Consider the following 19,677-nt stretch of genomic DNA (forward strand, 5'->3'; position numbering starts at 1 on the left):
TTGGACACGTCAGAAGTGAAACAGTCCATTTCACATGTGAAGATATCATGAACAAATTATAAAATTGCAAAAAGTTCAATCTGACATGATTTTAGAACAGTTAAGCCAAGCCGTTGTGCACAATGGAAACAACATCATCATAATCGGTCAAACAGAGAAATATTTACAAGGTACAGAGGGAAATGTCTTTTAGAGCACCACATCACGTGATAAATAGACAAAGGCATATCGAGATTTCCTGCGTACAGGTGATGAATTAAATATGAACACACAGAGGAGGAGAATGGCTTTGATTTCACTTTTTACAGGTTCGAGTGAAACTCATGCTGAAAAGAGTGTGCATTTAAAAAAACGGTGAAATCGTGGGTCAGTTTTTTGATAATCATAATGTATGTAAGGTTTAGGGGTTTAAGCACCTTGTATATAATACAAAACATACTAAAATCCTCTGTAACATTCAGCTTGCTCTAGGTTTTAAGCCTCTTTCGTAATGGCCAACTGTGAGTGGATAATCTTGTGCACTGTAAAAAATAATATCTGTAAAATAGGTTGATTTTTAAGCTTTTGTATTGCATTATGGGATCTTGAGCTGTCCTCCAGCAACTTTTGATGTTGAAAAGTTTGAAAAAGTGACTTTTGTTGACATTTCTAATAGTTTGAAGTGATATTTTGAAGTAAAAATGAGCAGTTTTCTTTATTTTGGGATTCATGTATTTACTTTTCCCTGTTTATTTGTGCTTATGATTTGCATTATGGGACCTTGATCTTTCTTCCAACAACTTTTAACCTTAAAAAGTTTTTAAAAAGTGACTTTTATAAACATTTTTAATAGTTTAAAGTGATATATTGTCTGTGTTGGTGTTGTATATTATGCTACAAAAACCTTGTAATAAACTGCAGTACATTTTCTGTTATTTTACACATATTTGTCTATAAATTATCATACATTATATTATTTCAAACTATTAAAATGTCAATTAAAGTCACTTTGTTAAAATGTAGAGTCGAAATTTCAACATCAAAAGTCAACAGAGCAGAGATCAACACCCCATGTTGCAATTTACAACTGTAATTAAACAAAAAACACTTTATTTGTTAAGTATCAGATCATTTTTACAGTGCAAATATGAATTACAGCACAAAAACCAGGTTATAAACTTCCAGTATTTAGTTTGTCATTTAATTATGCATTAAAATTTACGTTTAAATTTTTATTTAATACACTAAAATGCCTATAAAAGTCACTTTCCTAAACTGCGGAGTTGAATTTTCAACATCAAAAGTCAACAGAGCAAAAATCAATGCAATTCATAACCTTAAATAAATAACAATAATCATTTGAAACCTGTCGAATAACAAATATATATATATATATATATATATATATATATATATGTATGTACTTTTTACAATGTACTTAAAGTTCCAGTCAAATTTGTATTTAAAATAAGGAAGTGATGGTTGCAAAGCAAATGACATGCATATGAGACATGTAGCAACAGCGGTGTCATTTCCAGCAAGTTGACAGTCATTACAGGAGACAGCATTAATCAGCGGTCTACATGTGATTGGCACCAGATCAGCATGAGCAGAGCTATTTTAGTAAAAGTCTCTTTGAATCATGTTTGATAGTCTTCAAGTTGCTCTTGGGTGTCTATTCTCAATAAGGTACCCTGTATATCTGTTGCTTTAACAATTACACATGTGCTTGTTTTGATGACGGGTCAAATAATGCTGAATTCGTGTACAAAATTGTAAAATAGAAAAGTAGCAATTAAAAGTGTCTTGCTTTTAACATTTGAATGGCTTATAAAAATGATCCCAAGTCAGACTTCTTTCACAGTCAATGCAAGTTACAGATTGTATGAATAATAACAGCGCTGGAACATTTTTGACGGGCCAAACACTGGCCTGTAAACTGTATCTTATTTCTAACTGGCATTTTAAATTTTGGCAAATTTCTATACATTAGGCACACTGTAAAAAATGATTAGTTGACTTAAGATAAGTAAGTCAGCTTGTTATTTTAAAAGCAATAATTGACTTTACTTACGATAAGTAAATAACCTGTTACTTTTAAAACGATTAGTTGACTTTACTTAAAAAAGTGAGTAAACCTGTTGCTTTAAATCAATTAGTACACTTTATTCAAGATCAATACAGTAAGTAAACCTGTTGCTTTAAAAAATATATAAGTTAAGAGTAAACCTGTTGCTTTAAAAGCGATTAGTTGACTTTACTTAAGATAAGTGAGTAAACCTGTTGCTTTTAAAACGATTAGTTGACTTTACTTTAGATAAGTAGGTAAACCTGTTGCTTTAAAAGCAATTAGTTGACTTTACTTAAGATAAGTGACTAAACCTGTTGCTTTTAAAACGATTAGTTGACTTTACTTAAAATAAGTGAGCAGACCTGCTGCTTTAAAAGTGATTAATTGACTTTACTTAAGATAAGTGAGTAAACCTGTTGCTTTTAAAACGATTAGTTGACTTTACTTTAGATAAGTAGGTAAACCTGTTGCTTTAAAAGCAATTAGTTGACTTTACTTAATATAAGTAAATAAATCTGCTCTTTTAAAACGATTAGTTGACTTTACTTAAAATGAGTAAACCTGTTGCTTTTAAAAAGATTAGTTGACTTTACTTAAAATAAGTGAGCAGACCTGCTGCTTTAAAAGTGATTAATTGACTTTACTTAAGATAAGTGAGTAAACCTGTTGCTTTTAAAACGATTAGTTGACTTTACTTTAGATAAGTAGGTAAACCTGTTGCTTTAAAAGCAATTAGTTGACTTTACTTAATATAAGTAAATAAACCTGCTCTTTTAAAACGATTAGTTGACTTTACTTAAAATGAGTAAACCTGTTGCTTTTAAAAAGATTAGTTGACTTTACCTTAGATAAGTAGCTAAACCTGTTTCTTTTAATATGATTAGTTGACTTTACTTTAGATAAGTAGGTAAACCTGTTGCTTTAAAAGCAACTAGTTGACTTTACTTAAAATAAGTGAGTAAACCTGCTGCTTTTAAAAACAATTAGTTGACTTTACTTAAAATAAGTGCGCAAACCTGTTGCTTTGAAAGCGTTTAGTTTGCTTGAAATAAGTGAGTGAACCTGTTGCTTTTAAAATGATTAGTTGAGTTTACCTTAGATAAGTAAGTAAACCTGTTGCTTTAAAAGCAATTAGTTGACTTTACTTAAAATAAGTGAGTAAACCTGCCGCTTTTAAAAACGATTAGTTGACTTTACTTAAAATAGATGAGTAAACCTGATGTTTTGAAAGCAAGTAGTTGACTTTACTTAAAATAAGTGAGTAAACCTGCTGCTTTTAAAAACGATTAGTTGACTTTACTTAAAATAGATGAGTAAACCTGATGTTTCGAAAGCAAGTAGTTGACTTTACTTAAAATAGGTGAGTAAACCTGCTGCTTTGAAAGTAATTAGTTGACTTAACCTAAAATAAGTGAGTGAATCTGTTGATTTAAATCTGATTAGTTGACTTTAGTTAAGTGAGTAAAATAGACGCCTTCTTAAGTAAATTTCAGTAAAAACTAAGTTAAATCAACTTAACACTTCCAAGTTACAAAAGGTTTGCTTGATTTGTCGCGTTTTAGGCAACGGCTTTTCTCACTTATTTTAAGTAAATAATCACCTTTTACAGTGCATCTACATCCACCTTCATGCTTGAATAGTGTCTATTTTCATTTGTAGGCATAAAAAAATCTATCCTATACTAGTTTTCTCATGCACATATAGACTATCATACATATACACAAAATGCTAATGGCTCTGTTTGAAATTAATGAAAAGCCCAGCTGAAAATACTGAAGCCCAAAGTATACTGATAATTTTGTTATTTTTCTTCTGATTTTTTCGACAAATTAGATACAGTTTTCAAATGCACTTTGAATAATTTTTGCACTACTTAATTTGATCACTTTGCTGTTAATATTGAACCGTGCCGTTCTAGCAAAGTCAGGAAATAAAAATGTACAAAATTAACCGGCAAAGGCAGTTTTATCAGTGATAATTTTCAAAGAGAGAAAATGCACAGACACAATAAAGACTGGCAGGCGACTGTGTTTGTGCACACTATCAAACGTATACTTTGGGCTTAACTGTGGGGAAAGTACATTCAAATCTACTATTTCACTGTCAATGCTTTTTCATTTAATTTCATTCCTCCTCAAGTGAAAACGGGCTCCACAAACATTATTTGAAACACTTTACACTTTAACGCAAGTGCTGAGTTTCAATCAATCACATCCTCAAATACTAGACTCAAGATCCGCACTTGAATGGAAAATGTGGTATAAAAAGGACAGGATTTTATAATACAATAAATTTAAAAATGCACGGTATGATGACTTCATAAATTGCTTTAACATCACATCACAAACAAATGTGAACATTAAACTTAAATGCACTGAATCTACTAATTAAGGACTAGCGGTAAAAAATCTGGAATGTTTGAAATCTGAAATTCTGGATTAGCGATGTACATTACGTATAAAATTATTATGAAAGATCGAATGAGGAACTGACATCATAATAATGAGTACTGAAGGTAAAAGAATAAGCAGAAATACCAAGGAATATACTGCATTAGAACATAAGGAAACAGGTCTCTAAAAGTTTAACATGGAGTTCTTGGTAAACATCAAGGTCTTGATCCAACTTATCGAAGTATTCGAGAAATCCATTCATTCAAAACGTTGAAGCCATTGAGAGGGAAAAGGTACTTGAGTATTTCTGATTCATTTGGAAATATTGTGTGGATGTGTTGTGCTTTATTTTAATGCACTCGCCCAGTTGTTTGGTTTCTTGCGTTCTTCCATCTGCAATGGCGTTCTCCTCACCTTAACTAGTCTTGGATTTAGTGTAATCCTTGGTGTGCAAAACACTAAGATGGTATGATGCCACCTAATTTGTGTTCTTTGACCCCTGAGATGCATTCAAATTGATCAGTGGAAGTCTGTTGTCATAGAAAGCCAAAAATAAATCCAACGGCATAACAATCTTATGTGAAATGTCCATCAAACTATAAAGACACAGATAGTCATCCTTTGAATATAGTTGAGTGAAACTTCAATTTGAACACATCTCTAGTTTGGCTAATCGGTCAAGGCAGCTGTTGGGATTGATTTTCTTGCTCTACTTCTTCGGATGAAACACCATGAGGGGGCGCTCTTCAATACGCTGCCAGGGGCTCTTCTTGTTCTCCTCCTTGTCATCAAGATCATTGTCATCTTCAGGGCTGGTAACGGAGTCACGCTGCGTTTCGCTGTTGCTACTACGTGAGCTGTTCCCCCTGCTTCGACCCCTTCTCGGCATTGAAGACCCCCTTGGCTCTTCGGGACCATCATCCAAAAGAGGCGTTAGAGGGTTTTCCAATGGCGAACTCGCCCCCATCCGACTCACCCCTCCACTTAGGTCAAGCGGGTCATGGTAGGCAGGTTTGGAGTAGTGTTTCCCTCCACCAAAGCTGCTTCCTCCATGCCCCTTACGGCTGCTTCCATGGTGCTCCTCTTTGGTCTTGCGACCAGATGCAGATTTGCGATCATGTTGGGTGTCTTGTAGACTTGCATCAATGCTTCGGTCCTTACTACTCCCAGCTGGGGCACTCAAGGTGCTTTGGGCGCTGTGGTTTCCACTGTGTGTTCCACTATGGCCGTGATCAGCACCTACGTCAATGTATGAGTGACGTACGTGAGCATTGGCGCGTCCGTCAAGAGAGATGAACCATGCCCGAGGATGCTGCTTCACCCCCAGTTCCAGAAGCTTCTTCTCTGTAAGTGCTTGCAGCTCTCCGTTCATCTGTGAAATCGTGGAGTCATTGAATAAAACTGGAATGTGGACCGGAGCTGGTGTACCACTGGAGGGCCAAACGCTGTCATCAGAGCCTGCAGGAGATGCACCTTGCTGGCCATCGGTATGTCCTGATCCTGGGGTCTGTCCTTGATGGATTTGGCTTTGAATCCCACTGCTGGTACCTTGTGAACTCTGTCCATCTCGATCTGATTGATTTGTTCCATCCTTACCTTGATCTGAGCCACCAAACTCAGAGGAGAACCTCATGTAGTGGGCTGGGATTACAAGAGTTGGTACCATAGTACGATACATGTTCTCCTTCATCTGATCTAATGAGCTGCAGAATATAATCTGACCTGGTTGTGTGTTGAGTGATGTTGGACGAGCGAGATGATCTGGCCCTTGCAAAACCTGTGAATACTCTGGAGGCTTGTCAACAAGTGGTGGGGAAGGCGGGTCGGATGTGTAGCCTCGGTTATCATTGACAACATGTCTGCGGCGATAGTCTTGATCCTTGTCGTCAGAACTGTAGTTGCGGCCGTAGTTTTCATGTAGAAGATTGCTATCCAGATTGCTTGTATCTGTAGATTGATGCACCTTCATGGGGAAACTCTCGGGATTTCTTTGGGCTCCTTTGGATTGCTTGTTCTTTGAGGAATGGCGTAGCTTATGGGCAGGAATGTGCCGGGTAAACTCATCTCGGGCACTTTTGAAGGCATGGGATGGGGATCCCTCGGATTTATTGGCGTCCAAGTTGCCATTGGAGGCAGCAGATTCAACATGGCCTCCGCAGATGAGGTTCAAGTGGGACGTGGAGGTGCCTTGGTCCTTCCTGGATCCATTCAAAGCAGATGGAACTTGAACCTGTTTCTGCTGCCGTCGGGGCTTCAGACACCTTCGTCTGGAAAACAGATGCTGACATTTAGCAAATCTTCAAAAGATATCTTACGATCAATCAGGCTCATTGGGAAAACATTGCTTAAGGTGACATTTGGTATGTTGGTGTTGTTTTGCTAGTTATAATGTACAGTGAGTGGAATGAAATCTACACCCCGCTCTAAATATTACCAATAGTTTAAGGAAAAGCAAAAGAGATTGGTGACCCCTGGTTTAGACCAATGGTCACCAAACTTGTTCCTGGAGGGCCAGTGTCCTTCAGATTTTAGCTCCAACCCTAATCAAACACACCTGAACAAGCTAATCAAGCTCTTACTAGGTATACTTGAAACATCCAGGCAGGTGTGTTGAGGCAAGTTGGAGCTAAACCCTGAAGGGACACCGGCCCTCCAGGACCGAGATTGGTGACCCCTGTTTTAGACAAAGACTAGGCAAGCTAGTCTACAAATACACACCTGCAGTAGTAGAGTAAGACACAGAGCAAGACTAGCACAAGCAGAGCGAGAGATCCCAGGATGGACAGCAAGAAGAAGGTGTGGTAGGCCGTGATGTCCCTCAGGCCTGGGTGAGACAAACCTGAGCCTTGTGTACAAATACAAAGCAGGATCAGCATTTTTGTGCTTGAGTCAAGATGCAAATATGTGTGTTTTTGCATTTGGGTGTATCACCTGATGAAGCTCGGAAGGCAGCGATCCAGTAGCCCAGCTGGGACGCAGTGAAGTCCCATCTTAGCTGAGATCCCTCTCGAATGATAAATCCTGTTCCATTTCGAACCCAAAGTCCTGGACATCAAAGGTTATTTCCAAAATGAGGATCTAGCAATATTTAGGCTTTAATTGTCATAATGCATTACAATTTTTGATTTGTACAATTGCATAAACGACGTCTGCTACAGTACATCTTTAAATAAACATCTTCCATTACCATGGAAGTCAATGGGTAGCATCAACCAGCATTCTTTTAAATAACTTCTTAATAACTTCGAACAGAAGAAGGAAACTCAATGAGTAAATGAATACAGGGATTTTATTATGCGTACTAAACCTTTAAGGTTTCTAAGGCGTGATTGTACCTGTCTTGGTGTCGTACATCCATACAGGTATGCTGCTGGCAGATCGTATGTGTGTATCAGACGGCAGAGGCACAGAGATGTGGACAGGCTCACTGACTTCAACAGCTCGGCCCTCGCGGTCAAACAACTGTGCACTGACTGCTGCTATCGTTGTCAGGTCCGTCCAGCCATTTTCTCCTCCTTAAATGATTACACCATCATGAACATTCACACATCAAGGCTCCCCTACATATATGCAATCTAAAAAGTCTCATGAGCATTTATTAAAGGTGCTGTATGTATGTTTTTTGACTTTTATAAAGCATTAAAATACTGTAATAAGTTTCCAGATATTTGAGAAGCATGCTAGGTGAACATACTTGTTTATCTGTTGTATAGAAACAACACTAAGGTCAGTTATTCTGCTTTGAAAATGTGCGCCAAAATGTCTGTCTTTGTTTTGGTCTCTATAACCAGCCCCCTGCCAGTATTTCAGAACCCATCGCAGCAGGCACACAACTTCATAAGACATTAAAATAAGGTTAGATTTAGGTTGTGACGTCAGGTGACCAAATTCATTGTCTAGCCAGCATCAAAGGACAACGTTATTTTAACGCCCAAAAACGACGTTAAATTACGTTGATATTTGGTTGATTTTAGGTTGTGTTGGAAGGTGACCAAAATCCAACGTCTGATAGACGTCATAGTGGTAACGTTCACACAAAGTAAAGGTGTAACATGATTAGATGTTGATATTTGGTTGATTTAAGGTTGGACGTTGAACATTAATGTCCGCCTGATGTTGGGTTCTGACGCCAACGTGATTTTCATTTCCAAACAAAATCCATCGCCCCCCACGATGTTGAGGTACAACGTCAATATGACATTATGTTAACGTCCTGCGCTTGCCCTTGAAGGACAACATTGTATTTTGTTTCAGTCATAAGGTTGCATCAATGTACGCAGGTGCAGCTGTAAACGTGACAGTAGCAGGCCTCTAAAATGAGATGAAGATTCAAAGAAATTGACATAAGGTGGTTTTAATTAGCAAATAATACAAATATGCGACAGTGATTAGCACTGTCGCATCCCGGCTGGGATAGTTGGCATTTCTGTGTGGAGTTTGCATGTTCTCCTTGTGTTGGCGTGGGTTTTCTCCACAGTCCAAGCACATGTGCTATAGGTGAATTGAATAAACTAAATTAGCTGTAGTGTATGAGTGTGTGTGAATGAGTGTTCATGGGCATTTCCCAGTACTGGGTTGCAGCTGGAAAAGCATCAGCTGTGTAAAACATATGCAGGATAAGTTGGCGGTTCATTCCACTGTGGCAACCCCTGATAAGTAAAGGGACTAACCCGAAGGAAATTGAATGAATGAATGATACAAATATTACAAAGGTAAACATTAGCTGAGCAGATAACAGTGTAAGGCCATCTGGCAACCTGCGTGTGCATCCAGTCATCATTGGGGGGGGATCAAGTGAAAAAACCCTCTCCAATATTTGGAATTTGGCCCACAATATCTAGTCAATCCTACACACTGCACCTTTAATATTAAAAATGTGCAAATATCTAGAGAGACTTTAGAGACCTGTGTTGTTTGGTTCCAGAGCGAGTGGGTAAGGGAAGGAGTTGATTTCATTCTGCTCTCTTGCTGTTGTTAAAACTGCCGTCAGTTCTGTGTAGGAGGAGTTAAACTGTAGGCTCCGCCTTGGAACCTGCAGCCACGGCTGGCTCCGCCCACCTAAAGGTTTACAGAGTAACAGAAAGTAAGTGCATTCACTTACAAGAAGTATTTGAGATTAATTAGATTGAATTTTTAAAATGATAGTTCACCCAAAAATGAAAATTCTGTCATCATTTACTCATCCTTTACTTCTTTCAAACCTTTATGAGTTTCTTTCTTCTGTAGAACACAAAGGAAGATAATTAGAAAAATGCTGAAAACGTGTAACTATTGACTTCGATGGTATTTGTTTTTCCTACTATGAAAGTCAATGGTTACAGGTTTCCAACATTCTTCAAAATATCTTCCTTTGTGTTCAACAGAAGATAGAATCTCTGATTTGGAACCACTTGAGGGAGATTAAATAATGAGTACATTTTATTTGTAGGTGAACTATCCCTTTAAGACTTGGAACTAAATAATCTTTAGTAAAAATGTCTGTTTGCATTGTGTGTGCAAGGCTTTGGTTTTCTAAGCATGACTAAATGCCATATTCATTGCAGTTCACTTCCTTTATTCTAATATGTAGTGAAATGCAATGCGTCATTGATAATAACCATACAGTGTCTGTCTTTACGGCGCACTGAATGTCCTATCATTATCTGGGAATTAGAGCAATTAGCACATTCAGATGTCAGAAGTTTTTGTGATGGAAATATAATGTGTTTCTGCTGTTGCTATGGCGACAGCTGGAGGAACCGGAGGTGTCAGTTTGACTTAAGCTTGAGTGGGTGAAAAGGCTAAGTCATGCATATGTCAACTTCCTCATATTTCATCGCACCAACTATCTTAAAGATAAATAATCCAATATTTTTCTCTCCAGATTTTCTTGGTGATAGTAAATACGGTCCCAGATGTTTACTTACTTGGGGAGCCATGAAACACCTGGATGACATCATCATATAGGATCAGTGTGCCGGGCTTCTGGGCCATCAGGTAAAGGCTGACCGAGGCATACACTAACACATGGACAGACAGACAGAGAGATTTGTTGAACAGGTATATTAACAGGTATAAATTAATAAATTAAAAAATATCAGAATAAATAAATAAATGATAGTTAATGTGACTACAGACATGTTTTTAAAAAAAGTCAGGTGAGCGGTATAAAAAAAGTCAGATTTGCAAAGTATAATTACATTTTTATTTCATTTTAACTATTATTATACTGTTTAATTGTACATATTTACTTTTAACATTGACAACATATCTAAAAATTTGATTGTGGTTGTTGAATGACTGCATTCAGTTGATTAAAAGTACATTTTCTGTACTCTTTTATTACTCGTTTCCATTTTTCTCTTTTACTGATTTTAGATTTTTTTCCTTCCTTATTGTTGAAGAACAACAACAAAAATAACGATATGTAACAATTTGTATTGTAATAGTGTTTTTTTTTTTGCAATAAAATCTTTTTTTAACATAAATAATCAATGTAATTTTAATATAATTAATATAATTGTAATATAATTCATATGATTTTAATATAATTAATATAATTTTATGAAAAACAATTATCATTGTGAAGTGTAGAGCAAATGGGGTCGCACACCAGATGCACCAATTGGCGACGCGCCGTGCCACGCAGCGCCATGCATTTTAAAACTCTAAACATAGATTTCTATTAGGGTGTGCACACTGAATTATTTCAGGACAAGACATAAAGTTAACATTTTAACACTTGACACAAAAGGGTTTTTGCTGTTGTGGTGGTGGTTTTTTGGTGTCCATCTAAGTTTAATTTATCATTTAAATTTGTAATTTTATTGATTTATAAGCCTATAACATCTGACACTACCACTGAAAACTAGCCTTTGTGCTAATTTGGGTACATTTAAATTTTTTAGGAATGTTGATTAATGTACACTGTCCCTTTCTGTGAAATAAATTGATTGATTGATTGATTGATTTCAAGAAAAAAAATATATTCAATTAACTTCAATCCATCTTTATTTGTATAGTGCTTTTACAATGTAGATTGTGTCAAAGCAGCTTCACATAGAAGATTATAGTGAATTGAAACTTTGTCAGCATATATAAACTACCAGTCAAAAGTTTGGGGTCAGTTTTTTTTTTTTAAGAAAATTATTTTGTTCATCAAGGCGGTATTTATTCATTCATTTTCTTGTCGGCTTAGTCCCTTTATCAATCCGGGGTCGCCACAGCGGAATGAACCGCCAACTTATCCAGCACATTTTTACGCAGCGGATGCCCTTCCAGCCGCAACCCATCTCTGGGAAAGCGGCATTTATTAAATGTAAAAAAAAATGGTTAAATTGTTAAATATTTATTAAAATGTTAAATAACTGCTTTCATATTGTATGTAGTTTGAAATGAAAGGATTAATCCAGTCATTATTGCTTTTGTTAATATTACAATTAATAATAATAATAATAAAAGTAATAATAATATTCATTCATTCATTTTCTTTTCAGCTTAGTCCCTTTATTAATCAGGGGTCACTACAGCGGAATGAACCGTCAACTATTCCAGCATATGTTTTACGCAGCGGATGCCCTTCCAGCTGCAACCCATCTCTGGGAAACCTCCACACACATTCATTCACACACTTACACTATTGGCGAAGCAGTGGCACAGTAGGTAGTGCTGTCGGCTCACAGCAAGAAGGTCGCTGGTTCGAGCATACAATACATTTTTTATGATTCACTGATAGAAACAATAAACGGGAAGATTAAACAGATTTTTTTTAAACGTTATGAATAAATCATTGGAGCACTAAGACCTGAGATAAACCAACACACTTTATAAAACCCTCAAAGACTGAAAAAAAACAACAACATTCTGTCATGAAATCCTTCAGATTTTTTAGCTGTCATGTGTTCACTCACAGGGCAGACGGCTGGCGTGCCATGGCACTGAGCTGGTGAGGTAATCTCTCTGGGATGCTGTTATGATTACCCATGTTCCCGTGCGGTACGTGAAGCTGACCACCTGCACGCCGTCGCTGCCTGCACGGCTCTGCGCAAGCAGACTCTGGTTTCCATGAACAGCAAGAGCGGCGTTGGGCAAAGGTGAAAGGTCACCACCGTCAAACACCTGCACCCTCACCTGCACCTCTGACACACACAGAACAAAGCTCATATCACCAACACTTACACACTTAATTACATTCACAGTGACACGTTAATTAGCCTGTGCTGTAATTAATCCTGACTTTAACAGATGCTGGATTCCACAGATTTCATTCATGTTGTCCCAGCAAATCTTTTTTCGGCCCAACAAAAATCCTAAGAATTGTGTTGTTTCAGCTCATTTACAATTAGTAGTTTGAGCTACTTGAGTGTTTAATTGCGTATACTATACTCTAAAAGGAAAAGTGTGTATAGTAAACCTAAATCACAAGTATCTGGCTTAAAACATACTTGCTTGAAAGTAAATGCTGTAAGAAAATGTAAAGCAAAAATAACTTGTGTAAATAAATAAATTAATTAACAATCTAGTAAAAAGACAGTAAAAATTCAGGGTTCCACACAATTTCTTCATGTTGTCCCAACTCAAAATAAGTTAACTTAAGTGTTTTCAAAAATTTAATTTAAATTCACTTTAAATGGGTGACGCCAGGCGTTGCCGAACTGCACTGTGTATCTGTCGGAGGTGCTTCAGAGGCGTTGCTCGCTGCAGAAGTTGGGTCTAGCTCAACTTTTCAAGCGCTGACGGAAGTGTCAGCCAATCAGATCGCTGTATGCAAATGCATCACATAAATAGCCTATCCGCTTGTTAAGTGTGACGTCACGCAAAGCGGCTTCCGGGTCCAAGCGCTCTATTCAACTGAATGGGGAGACTCATGAAATGGTAATAATAAACGTTTACAAAGTGATTTAATGCTTTCGAAAATCACGAGGGCAGTATATATGTCCATGCCTAATATCCGATGGCCAGAAAGTGATTAATTTTTTGTAAATTGTAAAATTTTCTGTATTTGTTATGCAGCAAGCACAGAGATTGTTGTGTACACTATGACTTTATGTAAAATTAACTTTAATGTTTGATAGGAATAAAACGTGATCATAAACGAATGATTTCTCCACTCAAATGAATGGCAGCTTGGACCCGGAAACAGTATTACATACGTCACAAACACGTCATCACTTAACAAGCGGATTGCTGACTGAATTTCATTGGCCGACGCTGCTGTGACGATCGCTTCAGCCTCAACTTCAGACACGCCTTCAGTCAAGCGTTGATGCTGAAGCCACGTGTGAATGGGGCGTAAATGTATGGGCCCTTAGAGTCGTGGAGGGGATAGGTGGGGATGTTGGAAGTTGTTGTTGATGAAAGTGAGTCGAGGGATGGGGAGTTGGTTCAGTAGGCTCCTCATAATGTCTCTGGGGCCACCCTAAATGAATGGGCCCCTAGAATCGTCCCAACTCTCCCAACCCAACCACACCCACCCCCCAGCGGCTCCCTTGTATAAAACAATTACGCTTTAAAAAAAAAAAAACTCAAGAATTGTGTTGATTCAGCTAATTTTAAGGTTGTAGTTTGAACAAACAGCAAAAACAGTTTTGTGTAATTGAGTATATTATGAGTATATTGTTGAGTATATTATATTTATTATTATACAAGCATCTGGCTCAAAACATACTTGCTTGAAAGTAAATGCTGTAAATGTAAAGCAAACGTAATTCATGTAAATACACTCTAAAAAATATTGTTTAGACAAAACAAAAAAAATGAATGCAACAGTTTGCATTAATATATTCAAGTTACGACAACATCTGACAAAATGAGGTTCAGACAACAAACTTTATTTTGTTAGCCAAATCTTTTCCTCTTCAATCAGAGGCATTTTTACTTAGCATAAACTCCATTTTTTTAAGTTGAGAACTCAAAAAAATAAGTTGTTTCAAATAGTTTTTTTTAATTAAAATTGAAAACAAATCCAGTGTTATGTGCGTAATTGCATTTTTTTTAAGTTTAGAACCTCAAATAAATTAAGTAGCTGTAATTGTTTAATTTAATTTTATTTTTTTGGCAAATTTACTGTTCATGCTTGTATGAAATACATTTCACAACAGCATTTTTGTTTTTCAGTAATTTTTTTTTTTTATAAAACAGGTTTTTATTGTTTTACAAAACAAAAACATGTAGTGTTCCATATTATCAGTATAAAAAACAGCAAAAAACATCAGTGTGTGGAAAAATACAAAACAACTCCATTAACGTGGAAAAATTGAGTTATCAACCCAATTTCTTTGGGTTGCTACAAGTTAAATATTGTTTAAAAGTAATTGACATTTTTGTTTACTTTTAAATTAGCCGAATTTTTAAATTGATGTAATTTTCAATATTTTCCTGTTTTGAAAACTTAATAAAATTATTCTGGAAATTTAAAAGTTTTAATCTAATCAGCATTTTAGAATTTTTAAAGTTACAATAATGTATTAAACTATGTAGTGGTAACAGACCTCTTGAGTTATTTTTTAGAGTGTAATTGAATAAAAATAATAAGCTAGAAAAAAATAATAACGAAGCGAAATACATATAAACATCTCTATTTCATCAGGTTTATTATATTCTAAAATGCATATAGATTTGTCTTTTAAATGACGATAATTTGGCCGACACGGTGGGGCAATGGGAAGCACAAGTGCCTCACAGCAAGAAGACTCTACTGATGAAAAATTTAATCTTGGATGGCCTGAGCGAGAGTAAATTCATTTTTAGTAGAACTTTCCCTTTAACCAGCACTTCAGTGAAGCGCAAACACCCCCAAGATGATGCTTAAGCACATTATTTAGGCAAAATTACCCAAGTATTACACCCCTGTGTGAATTCGAGCACAGATTTCCACGGCTCCCATAAAAACAAGAGGTATATCTGTCATATCGCATTCAACAACAGCATGCAAAAATCATAAATAAACACTTTTGCTTTTAGCCAGCCCTTTGAACATCTCAAGTCTGCCTAAATTAACAAGCACACATGAAGCTATTTTGATGTGCTACTTTTTCTGTGCATGCAATACATTCATAACATCAGGTAATGAATTTATAGAGGCCAAAAATTTAGTAATGTACATATTACATATTGATTCCAATCTACAGTATTAGCCACGCAATGTGAATTGATAAGTACGGTAATTTAGCAAAATTACCCATGTGTTTTACACATCTGTGGATTCAGGCACAAATTTGCTCTGCTCTCATAAAAACACGAGGTGTATCTGTTATATCGCATCCCACAACAGCATGCAGAAGTCATAAATAAGCACTTTTATTTTTCAACACGACCCCTTTAAATCTCAAATTTGCATAACTGCAGGCACACAAAAAGCTCTTTTGATTTACGTGCATGCATTACATACATAACATCAGGTAGTTAATTTATAGTGGCCAATATTTTAGAAATGCACATATTGATTCCAGTCTATTAATCCAAAGGAATAAGTACAGTAATTAAGCTATATTACCTAAGTATTTTACACCCCTGTGGATTCGGGCACAAATTTGCTCGGCTCTCACAGCGTGTATCTGTCATATGGCATCCAACAACAGCATGCAGAAGTCATCGACAAGCACTTTTTTAATGCAGGACCCCTTTGAAACTCAAATTCGCATAACTGCAGGCACACAAAAAGCTATTTTGATTTTGGTGCATGCAATACACTCATACCATCAGGTAGTCAATTTATAGAGGCCAATATTTTAGTATTAATTTACATGCATGTATTGATTCCTATTCGCTATGCGAATGGTGAAGTACAGCAATCAGGCAAAGTATACCTAAGTATTTTACACCCCTGTGGATTCGTCCACAGATTTGCTTGACTCTCATAAAAACAACACAAGGTATAGGCCCTATATTTGTCATATCACATCCAATAATAGCAACAACAGCATGCAGAAGTCATAAATAAGCACCTTTTGTTCAACACGACCCCTTTAAATCTCTTATTCAGATAACTGCAGGCACACAAAAAGCTATTTTGATGTAAGTGCATGCAGTACATTCATAACATCAGGTAGTTAATTTATACACTGAAAAACATTGAGTTATTTATTTAACCCAATGGTTGAGGTAAACATATTTAGTTCTACCAAAATTTTAAAAAAAAACAGTTGAGTTATGGTATGTGGTGCTTTGTTGAGTTATTTTTAACCTTTATTTGGTTATTTATTTAATAACCCGAGCAGTTGGGTGTAAAATTGAGATTTTAGCAGTCAACTGATTTAACTGACACAAAACAGCTGTATTAATGTGTGTGCGTAATGTTGTTTTTGCGTTATAAAGTTTATTTAAGCTCTAACGCAATAATATTGTTAATTTTTTTAAATCAAATTACCTCTCCATGTCATGGTTTTTATATCCGTTTACCGTCTTTTAGAACCGTTTGTATGTGGTTAAGATGTATTGTACTTAGTGGACACTGAGTGAAGCGTGCTGCAGCTGCTGGGCAGTCTCTACAGCACACAGAGCTCCATATTCTGCTCCATCAACACAGGATTTTCTGCTCGCACAGTTTATAACCGTCTGTACATTGCTCTGTTTCTTTATTGTTTGTGATTCTTAATGTTAACAAAAGTGTCCGGAACTAAAATGTAATGGAAATCAAGCATTTACAATGCTTTTGAATACTGTGTGTTATTTATTTACTCCGCTTCAATTGTAAAATTAATAGTAATACTTCAATAGTATTACCAGAATCCAAGGGCGTAGAATTGGCATGGACGGACGGGACATGTCCCCACCAATAACCACCAATTACTGAAATGTCCCCACCAATAATTTAAACGCCTTCAAAATAAAATAATGCTCTGTCAACCCTTAGTAACCTAGATGTGCTTAAAGGGTTTACTATTATTTATAATACTGTATAAACAATAGGGATAAACTGTTAAATTGAGTCACATACCTCTCTAAATTTCTGTACATTCATACCCCTCCAAAGCCAGATCACAGTAAAATCATGTAAATTGACTTTTGCAGCATAGGACTTGCCTTAGTAATTGTTGTTTTATATTATTAAGTGTTTAAATGTTTTTAAAAGCACAAAAATGAATTTGTGCCATTCAATACATGTGCTCTAGGGATGTACGTCCCCACCAATATCAAGAGCAAATCTACGCCCTTGCCAGAATGGGAAAAAAATAACATTTAATTAGAATAACCCAATGCATTGGATTAGATTATATAACCCAGTGCATTGGGTTAAATAACATGGGAAGGTACTAGTTGGATTATATGTTGAGGTATTTTTAACCCAGCTATTTTAACAGAGTGGAGGCCAATATTTTAGTAATGTACAGTTCATGCACGTGTTGTTTACAGTCTATTAGCCATGCAATGAATTAATAAGTACAGTGATTAAGCAAAATTACCCAAGTATTTCATATCCTTGTGTGGATTCTGGCACCGATTTGCTCGTCTCATAAAAACACGAGGCATGTCATATCGCATCCAACAATAGCATGCAGAAGTCATCACTTTTGCTTTTACCCAGCCCTTAGATTTCTCAGATTTGCACAAACTTAGCTATTTGGATGTGCTATTTTTCATGCATGTATTACATTCATAACATCCGATAGTGAATTTATAGAGGCCAATATTTCAGTGATACAGCAGATGCGCGTATTGTTTACAGTCTATTAGCCACGCGATGCGAATATTCGTCCGATGATGTCAGCAATTATGAATCGTGAATCGACTAATGCATGTTTTGTTTTGTTTTTTGTCATCATATTTTAGTAGGATGGCTCGATGTTTTTGTGAAGCAGGCCAACACCACTCCCTCATCCATCCACACCGCGATGCGCCTCTTTCTTCTCTATACTCACCCACAGCTTCTCTCTCGGGGAGCGATTTGCCGGCTGTGCCTTTAAAAACGGACAGAATGAGGAAGAAGAGAAAACGAGAGACGAGAAAAGATGGCATCTTCAAAGCTACATCGCCGTTTCCAGCTCGTCAGCCATATGTGTGTGTTTTTTCAGACATGGTTGCCAGCATCCTCCAGTGTGATGCGGGGATGCTGCGCTGATTGCCGCTCATTGTCAGCTGAGGGAGAAACAGCGGCCTCGCGCGGCCAGACCCAGAGGTGCGCTTATATTTATATATAATATACAATGCTCAGCATAATTGAGTACAGCCCATTTTGAAAATAAATCCTTTTATCCATTTCTCAGGGAATTTAGGCAGTGTATTTGGTGCATTTAAACAAAATAGATTTATTAAACAGATATATTTATTAAAATAATATTTAAGTCACCAAACATGTTTAGAAATTAAAAGATAATACAATTAAATTACACCTACAAATAAAAATATAGATATTTTTTGCTTCTCTTGATTGTTCCTCTTTTTTTAAAATGTGTATGTAATACTTTTCTTTTGGCAACGCAGTGGCGCAGTAGGTAGTGCTGTCGCCTCACAGCAAGAAGGTCGCTGGTTTGAGCCTCGGCTAGGTCAGTTGGGAATTCTGTGTGGAGTTTGCATGTTCTTTTTGCGTTCGCATGGGTTTCCTCCGTGTGCTCCGGTTTACCCCACAGTCCAAAGGCATGCGGTACAGGTGAATTGGGTAAGCTAAATTGTCCATAGTAAATGAATGTGTGTGGATGTCTCCCAAAGATGGGTTGCAGCTGGAAGGGCATCTGCTGCATAAAAACTTGCTGGATAAGTTGGCAGTTCATTCCGCTGTGGCAACCTCAGATTAATAAAGGGACTAAGCCGAAAAGAAAATGAATGAATGAATATTTTTCTTTTACATATAAATTTGGGTGTACTAATTTTTGGACCGTTATCGTAACTTATTTTGTTAGATTAGCTACGGATTTGGCTTTAGTACTGACTAATCTAATGTATAATATATAATGCACAATCGTAATATATATAAATATATATATATATATATATATATATATATTCATACACACACACAAATTCCTGCATAAATAAGTATATTATATAAATAATTAATAATGAACCTCTTTTAAATATCAAGAATATGACCCAAAACATCTAATTGAAAGTAAACAGCTTTATATGTAAAGCAAAAGTATACAATAATAATAACAATAATTTAAATAAATAAAAAATTGACAAATAATTATAATAACCTAACAACAATATCATAATAAAAATATAAATAATTACCAAGCAATTAAATAAATAACATAAAATAGTAAAAATAATAACCTAAAAATGTACTATATATATATTTTTTTCTATACTACTTGA

General features: G+C 36.2%; 2 protein-coding genes across 6 annotated transcripts in view; one reads left to right on the forward strand and one right to left on the reverse strand.

The window, feature by feature from the left end:
- Positions 1-19,170, forward strand: part of map3k14b (mitogen-activated protein kinase kinase kinase 14b) — a 471,535-nt gene extending 452,365 nt beyond the window's left edge. For all 5 annotated transcript variants that reach the window (XR_015525285.1, XR_015525288.1, XR_015525287.1 and 2 more), the window contains exon 10: positions 19,126-19,170. The gene's annotated coding sequence lies outside the window, so the exon portion shown is untranslated. The remainder of the gene's footprint in view (positions 1-19,125) is intronic.
- Positions 1,415-18,455, reverse strand: fam171a2b (family with sequence similarity 171 member A2b). Its single transcript, XM_087310092.1, has 8 exons — positions 18,282-18,455; positions 12,333-12,560; positions 10,350-10,442; positions 9,349-9,501; positions 7,779-7,958; positions 7,375-7,488; positions 7,162-7,288; positions 1,415-6,710 (listed from the first exon to the last, which is right to left on the reverse strand). Exons 1-8 carry the CDS (start codon positions 18,376-18,378, stop codon positions 5,153-5,155), a joined length of 2,550 nt encoding a protein of 849 aa, XP_087166218.1. The 5' UTR covers positions 18,379-18,455; the 3' UTR covers positions 1,415-5,152.
- Positions 19,171-19,677: the final 507 nt, after the last annotated feature.

The sequence above is a fragment of the Danio rerio genome, chromosome 24, assembly GCF_052040795.2.
Source record: "Danio rerio strain M-AB ecotype USA chromosome 24, GRCz13ab, whole genome shotgun sequence".
Taxonomy (NCBI): Eukaryota; Metazoa; Chordata; class Actinopteri; order Cypriniformes; family Danionidae; genus Danio; species Danio rerio.

Bases quoted from the DNA above. Each gene is read 5' to 3' on its own strand.
- fam171a2b (XM_087310092.1), bottom strand. From the start codon at position 18,378: ATGCCATCTTTTCTCGTCTCTCGTTTTCTCTTCTTCCTCATTCTGTCC. The intron at 10,443-12,332 runs GTGAGTGAACAC...TCCATGTGTTAG, and splicing joins GCACGCCAGCCGTCTGCCCT to TGTATGCCTCGGTCAGCCTT. The intron at 6,711-7,161 runs GTGTGTATTTGT...TCTGTTTTCCAG, and splicing joins GTCTTACTCTACTACTGCAG to ACGAAGGTGTCTGAAGCCCC.